This window comes from Habropoda laboriosa, unplaced genomic scaffold (assembly GCF_001263275.1).
Source record: "Habropoda laboriosa isolate 0110345459 unplaced genomic scaffold, ASM126327v1 scaffold269, whole genome shotgun sequence".
In the NCBI taxonomy this organism is placed as follows: Eukaryota; Metazoa; Arthropoda; class Insecta; order Hymenoptera; family Apidae; genus Habropoda; species Habropoda laboriosa.
The window spans coordinates 1,006,351-1,023,389 of NW_017100417.1; the positions used below are offsets into that span (position 1 = coordinate 1,006,351).

The following is a 17,039-nucleotide window of genomic DNA, read 5'->3' on the forward strand; positions in this document are numbered from 1 at the left end:
ACCCTTGCTTGCAAAAAGTGCAATTAGATTTTTTTAAACCCTTTTAAAAGTGTATGTGCGTAAAACGCGTTTGCAAATTATATTATATGTATATCACAAAGAATCGTATGAAATAATATGGGAAGAAGCACTTTGTAACATACATCTTTGAAGTTATCTGCTAGAAGTTATCCTGTCTTTAGAAATTTGTAAACATACAATAGAAAAAAATATCAGATTGCACAAGTCCTCATAATTCCAAGGTCGTCTAGAATCTTTTTCACTGGGTTTATTTTTAACTGATCGAAGTCGTTCGACGCATGGTTGGTACTGCGACACGGAAATAATGTATTGACACAGAATAAAAATAATAATTTTATCAAGTACATTTATACTTTTTATTCTGTTGCTCGTGTTGATAAGTAAGAAGTAATGTTTACGTAAAATTTGTAAAAAACATAAAACTTTTCTGTCGTTTATATTATCGACAGAGGTCAAGTTGCAATTCGAATAAATTACTTGATGGCGCTAGTGTAGCGAACATCACGCCGCCATGATTATTATTCGCTTGGTGTTCATGATTGGCGGCAGTCGGCACTTGCCAGTGGACGCGAACGGTAGTTTGTTCGTAACGTAGTTAAGTTGAAACTGCACATGAAAATGGCGTAGTAAGGTGGTATAATGCTATAATTCTCATCGTATAGATGTACCGTGAGAAGTCTTGAACAGTGAACGGGCATTAGCCACTGGACTTTCCGAGCATTTGTAACGATACCGTCCAATTAAGAGCATTGTGATTAATTGCATGGATTACTCCTATTAGTAGCGTGAAAAGTGTGTTATGTGTTGGTGACTCGTACTGTGATTAGACAACGGATGTGTTTGAGTTCCTTGTAACGTTTCATTGTTCGAACGGGGTACACTGGCTTCGTTCAACAAACGTTATTCGATCTTTATGCTCGAAACTCAAGGATGGCAGTCGTACTTGGGAGAAATCGAAAATTTTTCCTCGTGACAGCTTGACGACCTCGACTCCAGACGAGTTCAAGATGGCGCCACCGGCATTTTGACACTTGCCCAAGATCCGTCAGCTGGATTTTACAACCGCTCCGAGCTTCGACTATTATGAGCAGAGAATTTTACGTTCCTTGTACACCTTACACTTATCAGGTGAGTTAATCGTTACCTGTCAATCTTTACGTTAATCGCATACTAGCACGTATGCGTTCAGTGTTCACTGTACCCTGCATCGCCATGTTTTCGCGACCAGAACTCGAAATTGTCAATTTCTTCCGGTAACCTTTAAATATTTTGACTTCTTTCCTTTATACATAAAATTCTATTCTGTTAAATGTACCCGGGGTATATATTTCAAGAGTGCTCAACGCGTTTTCACTAAGTCAGTTATTAAGATTGTGTGTGTTTTAATATAAATAAGACTAAGTGTAACCTCTTGAAAGTGCTGTAAATATTCGTTTGATGAGAAGTGTCATAATTTGTGAAATTTTAACTCAACAGTATTACACAATGTACTATTCGCGTATAATACACACGACATGATCTGTCACAATTTTTTCATGGTTTACGCGTTTCGAAGTGTATCAAAGTGTATCAAACGTAACCAACCAACTTTTTTTTAACTGTTATTCCAATGTTGAACTCTTAATATGAATGAAAAAGAACAATGAATGTGGTGTCGAAGAAAAAGCGACGGTCGATAAAAGTCGATGGGTAACGTTAAATCGTACGATGTGAAAATTGACAAGTAACCTAAGGCCTACGCCTATTTTTCGCGCATCGTACACATTTCGTGGATTTCTCGAGTTTCACTATGAGTGATGGTTCTTCGTCGAGAAGCATATCTGAAAATAATGTTTCCGCTTCGAACGACGCGGAAGAATTAGGTTCACAAAGTTCCGCTGATAAGCGCCTTAGGCGTCTGAAACTGTCTATCACGAGTAACATAACCAGGAAGGTAAGACTTCGGACTTACATAGTTTGATGCTTCGTACCTAAAACGGATTATCATACATTTTTTTTTTTTTTTTTTGCTAGTAAAAGTTTTGTAATCGATGTTCTATTTAAATTCATAATTTTCGTTAGGCACGAATCTTGATGATTTCGCTGACTCTTCTTTTATTTATACATTTTTATTCTTTGCGAAATTTCTAAGTCTATTTTATGTGTGCAATATTTTCATTATATAATTACGTAAACGGAACATTGCAATATTTCTAAATTTGTTGTTCTTTACGAAATATATTTTAACTAATGAAAATATTCAACGAGTGCATTTTAAGAAATAAAATTCCACAATTCTAATTTTTTGAATACTTTTTAGTGTGATTTTTTAAATTGTAAAATTTCTCAAGTTTTCTCTCACACTTTTTCTTCAAATCAATCGTTATCGTTATCAGCATGATGGAACATTGTTGTATAATAATTGATCGGTGGTTTAATTCTTAACGAACCCAGGTTTTTGCATTCGAGAAAACTAAATTTCCATGAAAAGAAGTATTAACTCGATGAAATTAACTTTCTTTCAAATTCAACTTTCATTGATAATTTTTTTGCTACTTATAATTTTGGAACTATGTAGGTGATGAGATTACTGAATTGTTACACATCGACAATATTATTAAGCATGGATTATTTCTTTATCTTCAATAATTCCATTACTTCGTTTTGAATTGTTCGTTCTTGAATTTTTTAAAAATCATTTTGCATAATACAATATTATCAAATCGAACTCCGAGGTAGATTTATTGAAAAGGAAAAGGCTATTAAGTCGTATTAAACTATAACGTAAGGTAACTTTATTTACGACAGTTTTACCTAATTTTTATGGAACAATGTTCTATGTTTGCACTAACAGTTAGTTTCGTGTTTTTAATTAGAACTATAGTGTGAGATTTTATTTTTTTTTACAATTTTTTTAAAAAATTATATCAGAAAGTGAAACACATAAAATGTATAAAAATTGTATGAGAAAATGAAAAATATAAAATATGTTAGCACTGAAAATAACAAATTCAGAAATATGGCGATGTTGATGCAGTATAACTATAAACACTCGCCTAATAAAAAGTTTGTAAATAGATTGTTGTGACGCACGATGTTGTTAGTACAGTCTCGTATTGAAACTCTTTATTAAATTCCGTTTCTATGCCTTTTAATTCGTACTGCTTTCGTGTAAACGAAATATTTTCAACGTGTATATTTATTTAACAATTGCAATGTTACACGTGTCGCGACATTTCGTCTGTTTCGAACGAAACCTCGTTTAGCGATCATAACGAACAGATCAGATCGAAGTTACCAAAAATCGGTCATTACCTGAAACGTTTGATGAGGTCGACGAGTGGAGAAGAGATCAGCACCGAGAGTGGCACCGCTCAAGTGGCTGAAATCACGGAAAGCATGTTAAATTGCGCGATAGTAGAAATTTCGAACGGTAAATTTTCACATTTACAAATTTAAATGCAATACAATCCCTGTTTCTCTATGCGGATGTAATATCTTTCGTTCAAAATCATTTAAAAGTCGACACACAGTACGTGGTTCAATTTTTCTCTTTATTCGCTGTGATATTAAAAATAAAAATACGTCATCTCGATTAAAAAAAAAAAAAAAAATTTGGGCGACCCTAAAATTTTGGAAAATATAGGCTTCAAAAGATATTTCTTCATCTTACTAAAACTTTCTAATTTCATTCGACCCCTTCTGTACACTATTCCGTCATTTCTATGTATCATTCGTAATTAGAGAAGATAAGTAGGGGACCTGTTTTACGTTGCTCACCCGGTACATCAAATTGTATCGAACGAGTTACAAAATTATAAACTGTGTTGTTTGGTGTAATTCTATAATTGACCCTTTGCACTCGGTGGTAATTTTGCTATAGGAAAGGTTGCAAGTCGGATCTTTGAAATTTTTTCAAACTAACGTAGAAATAGGCTTTGTTATTTTATTGAAATATTCAACGCATTCTCTGTTTCACTATGGTGGACAAATTTATAGAGGCCCATAGATCTGCTCTCTGTCTTAATTAATTATTTACCAACTGAGAATTATTTAACGTCGCTTCTCAGTCGCCACTCGATTGCAAAGGGTTAAAAGATTTATTTAACAATCTTATTGTTCAAGAATTCAGTAACTCCAAGTAAAACGTAGTTCATTTGTTCGTACGAAATTATTAACCAGACATATTTCGTTAGTGTCCGAGCGTAATGAACAGACTATACCGGAAGACGAGGATTCGGTCGACTGGTTCGACAGCCATGTGGTCACAACGAGGTGGTACGAAACACATAGTGAACCCACGAATCATTTCACGGGGCTAGATTCTGAAGGACCTTCGACCTCAGCCACGAACGGCAATACAAGTACCTTCAATCGTTGATTATGGCCCTGGGGTGGAGTAAATCCTCTCATGCGGGCGTATTGATTTTTCTATTGAAATATTTCTGCCTAATGATTCATACTTTACTCGCCCTCTGCTATTCCCAAACATACGTTCCTTCTTTTTTATCCGATTCTCGTGAAATTTCGACTCTCTGGGTTTTTGAACGAAACATGTAAGTAGCGCTTTCGGAAGAATGAATTATTAAATTATTCTGGTCGCACCGTGGAGTATTTTTATGAGAAAGTTGGACGAAATAATTTTAGCGGAGTCAGATGTACTTAGAAACGATGAAACGTAATTTGTCGATTAGAATTTTATGTGAAAGCTCACAGGAGAATGAAAAAATTCGGAAATAAGACGATTTGTATACGTGATTTTTCTTTTTTTTTTTTATTGTGAAATTTTAATATTGAAACTCTATTTGAAAATTGCACGTGTGAAGTAAGGAGGACGAGAATTTGTCGTCAATTTTTAAATAACTTTTACTTAGTATTATAGGAATGTTAGGTTGCAAACTGATTTTTCTCACAGAAAATTAAAAGCAACAGCGATTATACTTTAATAATAACAGAAACAGAATAAACAAAATTCCTTTTTATACGATATTCTTCTTCTGCCTAAATTCTAGCGTCGCAAAAATAGCCTCGCTGCACTTCATTTTATTAACATTATGAAAAAGAAACACTTTGTTTTGGTTTTGAATTAAATTTGAAAATTTGAATTTTCGCCAGCTTTTTAAACCAAATATTCCACTGTGCGTTGTTTGACGTTAATAATGAAATTGACTGGATAAATTTCAGTCGAATAATTCCTGAAATTATGAAACACAAAACGTAACACTTATTTACGTTTCCTTCCTGTTAATTTAAATACAGTTGTTAACAATGAAATTTAGTTTTTTAATCAGATAGTTATATCTGATTTCGTTTCAAGGATGAAATACAGTAAGATTTGCCTGAAACAGTTTATCTGAGATTATTTTCCTTTCTTACATACGGCTCGGAAATCCAGTAACGTAATATTCATCGATTAGTACGTCACGAAATTTAGTCGGGCTTCCTTTCAGGCGAATATCAGACGAACGCTATGATAGCTCAGACTGAACCTGTTCCAATGATTTCAAATTCTGTGAACACTGCCGAAGCAACGACCACAAATGGGATTTTTGTGAATATACTGAATCGCGACACCAGCATAGCAGAAAATATATTGGAATTTACAGAAGCTTTGTCTACGCAATTAGGGTAACATTAATCCTAATATTCACGTCTAGACAGTATCATTCATATTTTTAAACATAGTTCCTTTTATTGTTCAATTAAAAATTTCCTTTTTCCAAAGTCTAAGGCGAAGTTGTAATTACAAAACTCTTTTGGTGTCACACGTTGAACAAGTTTGAATTCTTTATTTTTAATAATATCAATCCGTAATGGACTAAATTTTTATTCCGCACGGTTTGTTAGTTACATATTTCTAAACATTCTTCGATTTGGAATTGTATAAAATTTAATATCGCCACTGATATTATATATCGAGAAGACAGAACTCGATACTTGAAATCAATTTCATTGGTAATTCTGTAAGAACTGAATCTGACTAAAATAGAGCTTCAACAGCTTATCGTTTATTTCTTTATAACAGAGTAATAGTTTAGATTTTCAAGTGTCCTGTCTCAATGGACCGTAATCGATCCCAGAAAGACTATAATAATTCCGCTCTTTAGAACGCGACCGGAAAGACTTAGAGATCAAGAGTCTCGAACTATTACCTTGGTCAATGCTCGAAGGGAGGATCATACCGAGCTTTATTTGCCGAGCACAGAAAACGGCGAAAGTGAATTTAGTGGATCGAGTGTGTACGGGTAAGCGTTTTGCAAACTTGAAAATTGCAACTGTTATTTAAGTAATTGTACAAATTTTATCCATTATTTAATTCGCGTGTAGAATTTGCAAATATTGTACCTTATACATTCACGTTATTATCGCTTTCAGCATAAATAAAAAATAATTGAGACGTTTGATCGTTGTTGATAACAAAACAGATATTATAGACTACTAAACACCGAAATACGGTGCGAAAATTTAACAGTACACTCTTGAACGTTCATACTTCCCGAAAATGCAAAAAAAAGAAAAAATTGATTTTTAAAGCCTGATTATTAGAATGATCCTTTGGGTACGCGTCTATTTGAGAGTAAAACTATCGCGAGTTGCTCTCGAGAGTCAAATTTATCAATGTATTTACAGTGTATCAGTGCTGGTACAGAGAGTTGGAAAGACAATTTGAGAGTACTCTCGAAAGCAACTATCGTAAAAAAGAACTCTCAAATGTAAGTACACGTACACATAGGCTGGATCTTTTGACGATCACATGGACGCTTACGGAACGACATAAGTACATTATTACAAAAACCATAAAATCTCATCTCATGTTTCTTAAGCTAGGTGTCCATTTGAGGGTTTCTTACGATAGCTGCTCTCGAGAGTAGTCTGAAATTGTGTATCCATTTGAGAACAGCTTGGAGAATTTTTACTCTCTGATAGGCACTAAAATGCTCGCCGAGAGCTCACTATCAGACAGAACACTCAGAACTGTATCCATTTGAGATTCGTTTGTGCTCATCTGTTCCTCTGTTCTGCAGTTTGCTTTAAAATAAGCGTGAGGTGAGAGCTGATTCCGTGAATTACGTATTTTACGCTGGATTTCTTCTGCGGAGCAGTGAAAATTTGCCGCAATTTCTTTCGATGCGTACTTCATTTTCTCTGTTACGATATTCTGCATCTTCTGTATTCCACACCGCCGATTTTTCTTCGTAAAGAATGATTAAATCGGTAATTTAATTTCCCTTTAGACATTTTTTACTCGCACGAGAGTTCTCTCGGGAATACAATCGCTCAGACAGTCGAGCGATGCTCTCGGACAGTCACTCTCAGACGCAGTGTTCACTCGCGAAAAATACTCTCGAGAGCAACTCGCGATAGTTTCAAAAGGACTGACTCGTGTTTCCTATGTTTGGCTTGCAAAACATATCACTATGTTGACAATAGGTTCAGGCGAGGTCCTTGCATGTGTGAGGATGACTCACCCCTGAGGTTTCCTCCGAAGCTAGCTGCGCGTAAACAGAGACCAGAAATCGGGCAGGACGACGCGTCCTCAGTCAGTGTTTACGAGGCTACCGAACCAGTGCCTCGATAAGCGACGCTTATATCGCGTATATAGTCTTGTAGAGAATACAGTGCTTCTTCGAACAATTTATCTAGCCTAATTTCGACGTCCATTTCGAATCAACTTGCATACTTAGCGTAGCTTTACAATTTTTTTTTTATCATGGTGAATAAAAGACGTGCGAAAGAACAAACGCGAATTCGTCCGTGTGAACTAATTCCTCGCAAATTGTCGCTGCATGCAAGGAACAGTGGCATGGAATTTAAGTGCACAACTTGGGAGAAAAATCAAACTACCAGTTTGTCCCTGCGAGCTACATAGCTGCAGTTTCACAGTATGTATATGCGTGAATAATGTAATTAGACGATACGTGTGTATGTATATATACGTACACAATTGAGTGATTGAGTTAATTGAGAATAGAGGAGGACCTGTGAATTATCAATTGGATTAATTATTGTTACAATTTCGTTTTATTATGTCCTAAGTTTATTTTTGTTGTAACGTGGGCATGTGTGCACTTGAGAGTAAAATTATCGCGAGTTGCTCTCGAGAGTAATTCTCGTAAATGGACACTGCTTTGAGAGTGACTGTCTGAGAGCGTCGCTTAACTATCCGAGAGTGATAACGTTCTAATTTTCTCTCAAATGGGTACATAGTACTTATAACTATCAGAGTTTATAACTACCTTCGTAATTCCAAAGAGGTTCCTATTCTGAGAGTCCTTTACGATAGTTGCTCTCGAGAGTGCTCTCAAATTATGTGTCTATTTCTCTGCTAGCACTCTCAGTACTGTGCATACTGATAAATTTGACTCTCGAGAGTAATTCGCGATAGTTTTGTTCTCAAATGGACACGTATCGTGAGAGTAGCTATCACGAGAATCGGTTACAAGCATGATGTCCCGAAAGGAATAGTCGCAAGACCAAACATTCGATTTGAAAATCGCGAAAAAAATAAATACTCCCCGGTAAATGACGAACATGCCTCATATATTTGTCTACGGTGAATCCATGGCTTGACCCGGCAACTTTTCTTTTTACATTGCTTCTTCCTCTTTTTTAAAATATTGTAAACAATAATCAAAACCTTAAGTTTTTGCAAATCCATAAGCACGGTCTCACTCGTTCGTAGCTTAAAAGAAAGCGAGAGAAACTGCAGAGGGTAGGCACAGACCAATTTGTGAGAGTTCTTTCTGGAGAGTTCCTTCAGTTTCTCGAGAGTTCTGTCGGCGAGTTTTCTACCGCCTATCTGAGAGTAAAAATTTTCGAAGTTGCTCTCAAGCGCACACACAATTCGAGAGTACTCTCGAGAGCAACTATAGAAAGAAACTACCAAATGGACACGTATATACCTTAAGATGTATTATAGTCATGAAACAACAACAAATCAGTTTCTTACTGTTTCTTCCTCGAGACTTATACATATTCTATCTTTTTCTGGGAAACATTGTTTCTCAATAGCCCTTTGAACACGACATACTTCATTTATTATTATTTTAACAACAATATGTGGGAATTGAAAATATTCAGGTGGTTTTATAGTTACGACATGCATTGCAAGAATATAAATGTAAGTACTTCAGTGTTTCGCGAAGGCCAAGGGTGGTCTATATCCCGACTATGCGGATTTCCACCCCTAATCCCCTCATTGTTCGAGGGAGCACTGTACGTTCATTTTGCGAGAATTAGAAACGTGCAACTAATTTCGCGTCCATTCTAATTTCGGCTCGACGTGTTTCTAAAGGTGCGTTTAGACCAAACGCAACCTTCGACAAAATTCAAGTCCAAACGAGCATGAACAAATGCCGAACGTACGAAGAATTTTTGGCAGTATCTGGCCCAACTAACACTCGTTCCTTTCGTCTAAACGCACCTTGACATTAGACAATCGTTCATCTGCAACTTGGTTCTGTTGGTAACAGCGCTGTGTCCAAAACGCTGTTGAAAATCAGAACGAGCATGTTACTCAATCTAATACCTGCGGTGACACGTTGCACGCGCAGTATTTTCTTGTTTTGCCTCGGTTTTCGCGTGCGCGCGTTTGCAGCACACTTGGAAGCCACAGCTCTCCACAGCGCAGAGATATCGAATGTACAAAACTGCGTAGAGTAGCATGGCGAAGTGAGTAGAAGACTGCGGGCGCATCGTGCGGCTCTGTTCGGTAAACCTACTCGCGTGCTAACCGCGTTAAAAATCTGTAACGGTATCGTTATTGTGGTCGGTTTACATTCGTCGAACGTCACCGGCACTCTCGGTAGAATGCCGCCGGAAACAGTTTCGACCGGTTGATCATCTCTTTACCCTTATTAGCCGAGCTAATTCTCGAGCGACACACGCCAGTGAACCAGCGTCGCCGATTGTTCACCTGTGACGCGAATTCTCCTCCATTTAAATTATCGAAAACTGGACCGTGTTTATGCTTTTGGAGGACTTATTGTTCACCTGTGACGCGAATTTTCTTCGGTCTGAATTGTCGAGAATTTGGATGGAAAGAAAAATTTTCTTTTGGAGGACTTGGGCGCAACGTTATTACGAGGTCTAAAAAAAAACAAGCCTATTTCCATATTTTGGCGTTTCCTTTTTAGCAGTCTTTTGTTTTTAAATTATGAATTTACATTAAAAAATGAATTTACATGAAATACATGTAACTATAATTAGGCTGCTTTTTATATTGTTGTTTGCCAGGAGTAGGGTTTTAAAATGTGGTCCCAGCTTGCGCCTAATGTGCCTTATGGTAAATGCGGCTCTAATTGAAAGTGTTTATCGTTTATTACAATAGGGGCTGTGATAGAGGAAGGTCGTGAAATCGGTCAGGAGACGGAGTAAATATATTCCAGGTGTTGAGACAATCGAATTCACAGAAATATGAGCATTTAATCCTAGTACAGTAGAGCCTTGATTATCTGAGGTGATGTGGACAGAGCCTACCTAGGATAATCGAAAAATGGGATAATATGGAAGGGTGGATAGGTGTATAATGCTTTTACTGCATTTTATTGTGTCTTATGATTTTATTGCACGTTTTATGAAAAGTTTTACTTTTTGAATAGAATTTATTGAGATCACCGTGACAAAGCAGTCTTAGAATCGTTGAAAAAGATATCTATTCAAATCGAGGTAAACGAATACGATGCTTGTTTTTTATTTTTAGTGTTATTTTAAGGAAATAAATGTAAAACTGATTTCTGCTAACATAGTCCAGTTAGTTTTATTAATTTTTTATTCAACGTGTTTTTATTCAGAATAATTTTTTTTTTTAATAACATAATAGTTGAAGAAAATCTTCTTAACATAGTCTAATTTTTAATATTAATTCTTCGTTGCTTGTCCCTGTTGCTTCATTATTTTTTCACGACTTTGGTGTACGTAACCCATTTGAATTCAGCCTAGAAATAGTTTCGTTGATATCAAGAAAATTAGGAAGAGAATACACGTTGTTTGCTTTTCTCCAACTCCTAAAATACCATTATCCTACATCCGCGTATATACTTCCCCGATTCCCTCAAAGTGACAACGCACAGTTCCGTGGAGCAGATTGACCCTATTCTAGATTTAATTCATTGTTAGTTCCAGTTCTGCTTTCATAGGTCCGATTAACATAATGTCATCAAACTCCGTGGAACACTCAATGCGTACTAACGGCGACATACTTACAAATCTTTTACATTTCCGTATCTAACTCTCCGAAATAACAATATGCTGATAAGTTTCTATAAAAAATTCCTGTTTTTTAAATTTACATCCTTTCATTAATCTTCGTGTAATTAAAACGTGTAAAAGTAATGAAATATTCATAAGAATTGGTAAATAATTATTAAACTAATTATTAAATTAAATTTTCTTTTTATTTCTTAAACATTCTTATATCGATACGAGATATTTGTAATTCATATTTCTAATTATTCATCTCAACAGATATTTCAAACTTTTTCTAATTCCACTGTTCAACTCTGCAGAATTAGTATTTACCTTTTGTTATAAAAGAAAATGAACTTCATGCGAGAATATTTCGTTCTTGTTTTTTTTTTTAATTATCCAGCCAAGTATCAGGTCATCCTGAAAGTTTTCATTTCACTACTGAAATTAGACCCTTTTTATTTAAAATAATTTCCATCATGTTCCATACTCTTTCGTCAACGTACTGCAAGAGAATTAATTCCGCGAATATACATAAAAATGCGAATCTCTCGAGAGTTTCACAATTATTTCCGCGAGAGTACGAGGAACGTGTAACGAAATCTAAATTTCCCTCGAACGATTTTCAGCGCACGTATTATGAAAATAGAAAAGGTTAAAGGCGCGTCGCGCGTGTACGAAGGGCAATGGAAAGGAAATCCTCCTGGTTGTACGAAGTGAAACGATTTGTGCTTGGTGATTTCTCGAACGAAACGTTGCATCTATTCTGCCATCGTTACGCCGTGGCAAGAAGCCAAGCCAATCGATTTTCCTACACTCCGCCGTTTCTCGTCTGGTATCCGCGATTTACAATCTTGCCGATCGAATCAGCCGCAAGGCGTGCAATAAAAGTATTAAACTAATTAACAGGCTTCCGACTGCAATAAGGAAGGAATCGCGCGCGGAAGCCTTGGAAGCCTCGATACGCTGCGTAAAGAGTCAGCTAACTGTCCGCCATGTTACGATGAACCTTCTGAAAACGCAGGAAGAGAATAATCGCAACAAAATAACAACGTCTCCCGTTCGAACTTTCACGGTTGTTACCAATAGCCGCTTCTGTTTCCATACAATACATCTCCTCGAACCGTACAGATCGTTAGGCTCCTCTTCTTTCTCCTCGCGAGGAAACAATTAAGAGGTCGTATACGTTCCTCGGTGGACCTAAAAGTGGCCAATGTTTGTTAGTGATTGCAGGACAAACTGTTAGGCTGGTTGGTTTCATTATTTTTCTAGTATGAAAGTACACGTCTGTAGAGTAGAACAGAGAAATAAAAAATTGTTAAAATGGGTAGAAATATGCGTGTGTAATGGAGTGAAACGGTTCTTTTGGCGCCGCACCAAACGGTGGGCATGATTCAGTCTGTATTAGTGATTGCATACTAAATTTTCGATTTTTTAACACTTTTTGGGATCGTTGCTCTCGGCTCGTGAGAGTTTTTCTTAGAAGAAAAAAATATTGCGGCATTGGTAACAGTTTGAAAAAAGGGTCGTGATTTTCATTTGAAAGACCGTACATTTTCTTTTGTTATTTAAAGGTAGTTTAATTTATTTAAAAAAGCGTTCGAGGGTTGATAGAGAAAGATGAAGTTATCATGTCTAACTCTTGAGAAATACTGTTTCGAGAAAAGCGCCTTTGAAGTTTTGTAATTATGCCTGTGGAGCGGCACTAATTCGTCAATAATTCGAATTTCGAGTTCACTTTGAGCTTCAAATATTCCTACGATATGTACCTTGGAAGTATTTAAAAAAAAATCGACTTTTTGGAATAGAGAATTAAATTGCTCAAGCCAGCCAAGAGATATGAAAACTGAATTTTCGTACTCTACTTATGGAAACCTTGGCGTTAACCAATTATCGAGGTTAGATATACTTTGCAACGTCTTCGTTGTGAAATTAAAAGTGGAACGCGCACAGATTCGATCAACTGGTTACTCTTACAATTTGCACACCGTCTATTTTAAACTGATAAGCCAGATAATGAAAAGGAAAACTGAATTTTTATCGATCGAAGCGAATCACGCTTACGAGCTGTTTCTTTATTTTTTCTTGTGTGTTTTTTTCGAGGGATTTTGCAAGTCGTGAACCGATCGACAGAATGGACCAACAGAATTTCCATTGAAACGCAGTGGCTTTATTATATCGAGACGGTGAAGTGTAACTGAACGAGTTCTACTAGTAACGCGAGGTGCCAGACTTTCACGAGTGTGCGTCTTGCTCATTGGATCGTACGGAGATCCTATTTGATTACAGGCTGCGTTCTACCGAGCCGTGGTTACGTCTGATCGTGACTCATTCGTTTCGTACGCGTGTATACACGAGTACATTTGTATCTATCGATCACCTCATTTGAGAAAGTACATGTGGGCTAATGCACACTGAAATATTAATTTCATCTGTTATTTATAGCATTCTTTGTACCGTGAGCAATTGTTGTACCGATGTATGTGGATCATAGGAGAACTAGGAATTTCAGTCTTATTTTGTTGCGTTAAAGATTGAGCCAACGTTTTGTTATTTCTGTAAAATTTATTTGTTTGAGTTGGGATTGATCCAACGTTGGTTACATTAGTGTAGTAAATGTTTGCGTGAAAATAGAGCGTTTTATGTATGGAGATTGATTAGATTTCTGATGGAAAGAACGAGTTGAGTTTATTTTCGATTTTGTCTTGAGATCATATCGTAGAATTCGAAAAATAATGTTGGAAAAACGTGTGTTTAATTAGAAAAACGTAATAATAAGGCAGATCTGTTGTAATACACGTACAGTACACTTTTAGTTGCTGTTATGATGAAATATTGCTATTTTTTTTTTTTTTATTTTCAAATATGTAGTCCAATCATTTCATAACACTCCAGATAACACGATAAATACTATTTACACGTTTAATACATTTGAAATGTACGTTTTTGATAATATATAGATAGAATGTCTTTTATTTTATTTTACTTCTCCTATCATCTGCCTTAACACATTATTAACCGAACGAATTGCAGTGGAATAGATGTCTAAGATCGCTAAAAGGATGCTTAGAAAAATTAACGGAGAACCTTGTGTTAGAAAAATTGACAATATTAAATAATAAATGAATAAAACTGAACGATGGTTAACTGAACAATACAGAGTTGAACTATCGCTCAAAATTAATAATACAAAATTGGACGATGGTTCCAAATTAATAACATAAAATTGAGCGATGGTTAAAAGTTAATAACATAAAATTGAACGATGGTTCAACATATCTACCAATTTTATAAAAACCTAATTCTCGAAATTGTATATGAAAATGAAATACCATTCCTCGTGAATGATACAGTAAAATATGATAGATCCTCCTCAGGGGCGCTCTGTACAGGATCTAGAAAATCATAACGCGACAGAATTCTTCAGGCATGGTAGCCATTCGAAAAAAAAAAAGTTACACTTTCTCTATACGTTATGCAAACAGAAATCCGAGCAACACAAAATTTTCTCTCTCGCTTAAAGCTGTACTTGCGGTTACATGACCGAGGTTACTTCTCTTTCCGTCCACCTACTTCCCGTTACAGATTCTTCGAGTCTAATGAAAGGGTAAATCGCGCTTCACCGTGGAATAACTTTGACGATTTGTCAGAAAGGCAGGTGCATCCTGGCACGGAATATGGATTCGGTGGCTCGGTCGATTGTGTGGTACAGTTATAGAGGAACAGGCCTGGCTACAGTTGCACGGGTACCGGGCGACTGTGGCGTGCCGATAAGCTTCGCAAAATTTTCGATTACGGAAGAACGGGCAAGCTAACCGCTGTCTCGTGATTCCGGGCCGCGCAATTAAGTCCGCTAAGAATTTTGCCAACTGCAACGAGGTCGAGACGAATCGTGATCGAAGGGACCGAACGAAATTGTGGTGAAAATCCTGAAGTTGAATTAGCAGGATTCGGTAGATAGATAATCGAACTATGTAGTTAATAAGACTGACAACGTTATTAGGAGAATACGAAGACTGCGGTAATACGAAAAGTTTATGTTAAATTATGACTTGATTAATTTTTGCTTATGGTCTTGTTGTTGGGGGTATAACGAGCATGAATCTGGTATTTCAAGATTAAGGTGGAAGGGATGAATAGGGTTAGTTAGGAGAGTTTCGAATTGGCTGGCGAATCTGAGACCCTCGAGTTGCGTGATTTCGTTGTTGAGCTACTGGAATTTTCTCGCTATATTATCACACATGATGTGCCTTACGAACTTTACTCGCGTGCCTGAAACTACGCCTTGAAGCATACACGTGTGTTTGATTTATGATCAATCGTCAGCTTGGAATAACTGAGCGCGATGTCTCCCATTACGTGAAGTTTGCACAAGTTTCAAGTAACGTCTAATTATCAGTGCGACAAAGTGATATCTGTTGTAAGAGAATGTCACCTGTAGATTACACGCTTGCATGATTTTTTTATTCAATAATATCGGTAGATCAGTGTATTTCTTAATTCGTGAAATTAATTACACGGTTGAAAGAATTCTTTCAGTATCAATTTTTTAATACAAATGTTTAATAATGTAAGCTGATAGGTGTAATGCTCTGTTATGAAATCTTTTTTTTTACGAATCATATATTCATATTTTCATTTAACCCGTTAATTCGCAGAGGCAGAAAAAATATTACTTTCAAGATAGTATTTTTTATTGTAAATAAAAATGAATAAAAAAAAATTAGTGACCGGTTAATAAATTTTATGTATGTTATTTCAAGTGAAACGAATGTGAAGCTATTTTGATAAATACTTAGAGGATTTCGTATTTCTACATATATTTTTCCGAACTTGCTAAGGTAATATAAATTTTCCTATTAGTTTTTGTAAAATGTTTCCTTTAGGCAACTTTATATAAAATTTTTTGCATTATGTATAATCATTTACATCATCCTTCTGAATATTCAATAAAATATGTGTACATTATACATCGTTAAACTTGCCTTTGAAGATTTAACGTTCTATAGAAAAAGCATATAATTCAGCGTTAATAACCTTCCATAATTCTTAAGCGCGTGAAGACAATAGCTTAGTAATTCACACATTCTTTAATACCTTCTGTGCTAAGGAAAATACACACTTTAGTTATTCCAATAGACCACCGTGACTCTTAAGGACGGCCATTCAACGTTAGTTTCATACGATTAATCTAGACGTCACGAAAGGCTCGTAACTTCGATTGATCGCGGGCCTCCTTCATCTATAGTTACGTATTCTAAAGAGAACCCGGCAATTGTATGAATCATAGAATTCGAGCCATATTCCCCGCTACACGTTCTCGCGTTTTGCTTTCTCACCACGTCTCTCAGAATTATCAAACAACACCAGCTTTTATTCCGATCTTCCTAATGCTCCCATAAGGCCGCGTAGGTGAGCACACGATGCGTCAATCATTAAACTTATGCTGGTTGCGTTTCGTGCTGCTGGACTCGTTAGTAAGGCTACCTGGGGCCGTTAGACTACATTTTTTTGATGATTTCCCTTGAGTTCTTGTATTACAATACCTGGGGAGAGGTTTCCCTGCAACCTGTACGAAACTTAGATGAAATTGCTTATTTCTTGTTTACACGAGAGAGGTATTCTTGGTGTTATAGCGAGTGGGTGAGTTCAGGAAGAGATTTCAGAAACCTGAATACTTGACGACAGTAGAAGGGATGTGGTATTGGGTTTCTAGTTTTGAGTTTGCTTTTGTAGAAGTTGTTTGGTAATTTGATTTTCAAGCTTTATGGGTGTAGTATTTGATTGGGATTATAGTTACCTAATATTATATGTTACTATTGAGTGGGTTTTTTGTTAGGGTGTTTATGGTT

General features: G+C 36.2%; 1 protein-coding gene across 1 annotated transcript in view; it reads left to right on the top strand.

Annotated features, from left to right (window-relative positions):
- The first annotated feature begins 1,104 nt into the window (after nucleotides 1-1,104).
- LOC108575492 overlaps nucleotides 1,105-17,039 on the top strand; it is a 140,645-nt gene continuing 124,710 nt past the window's right edge. Inside the window, 1 exon segment of the mRNA XM_017938310.1 lies at nucleotides 1,105-1,149. Coding sequence (XP_017793799.1) covers nucleotides 1,105-1,149 — 45 coding nt within the window.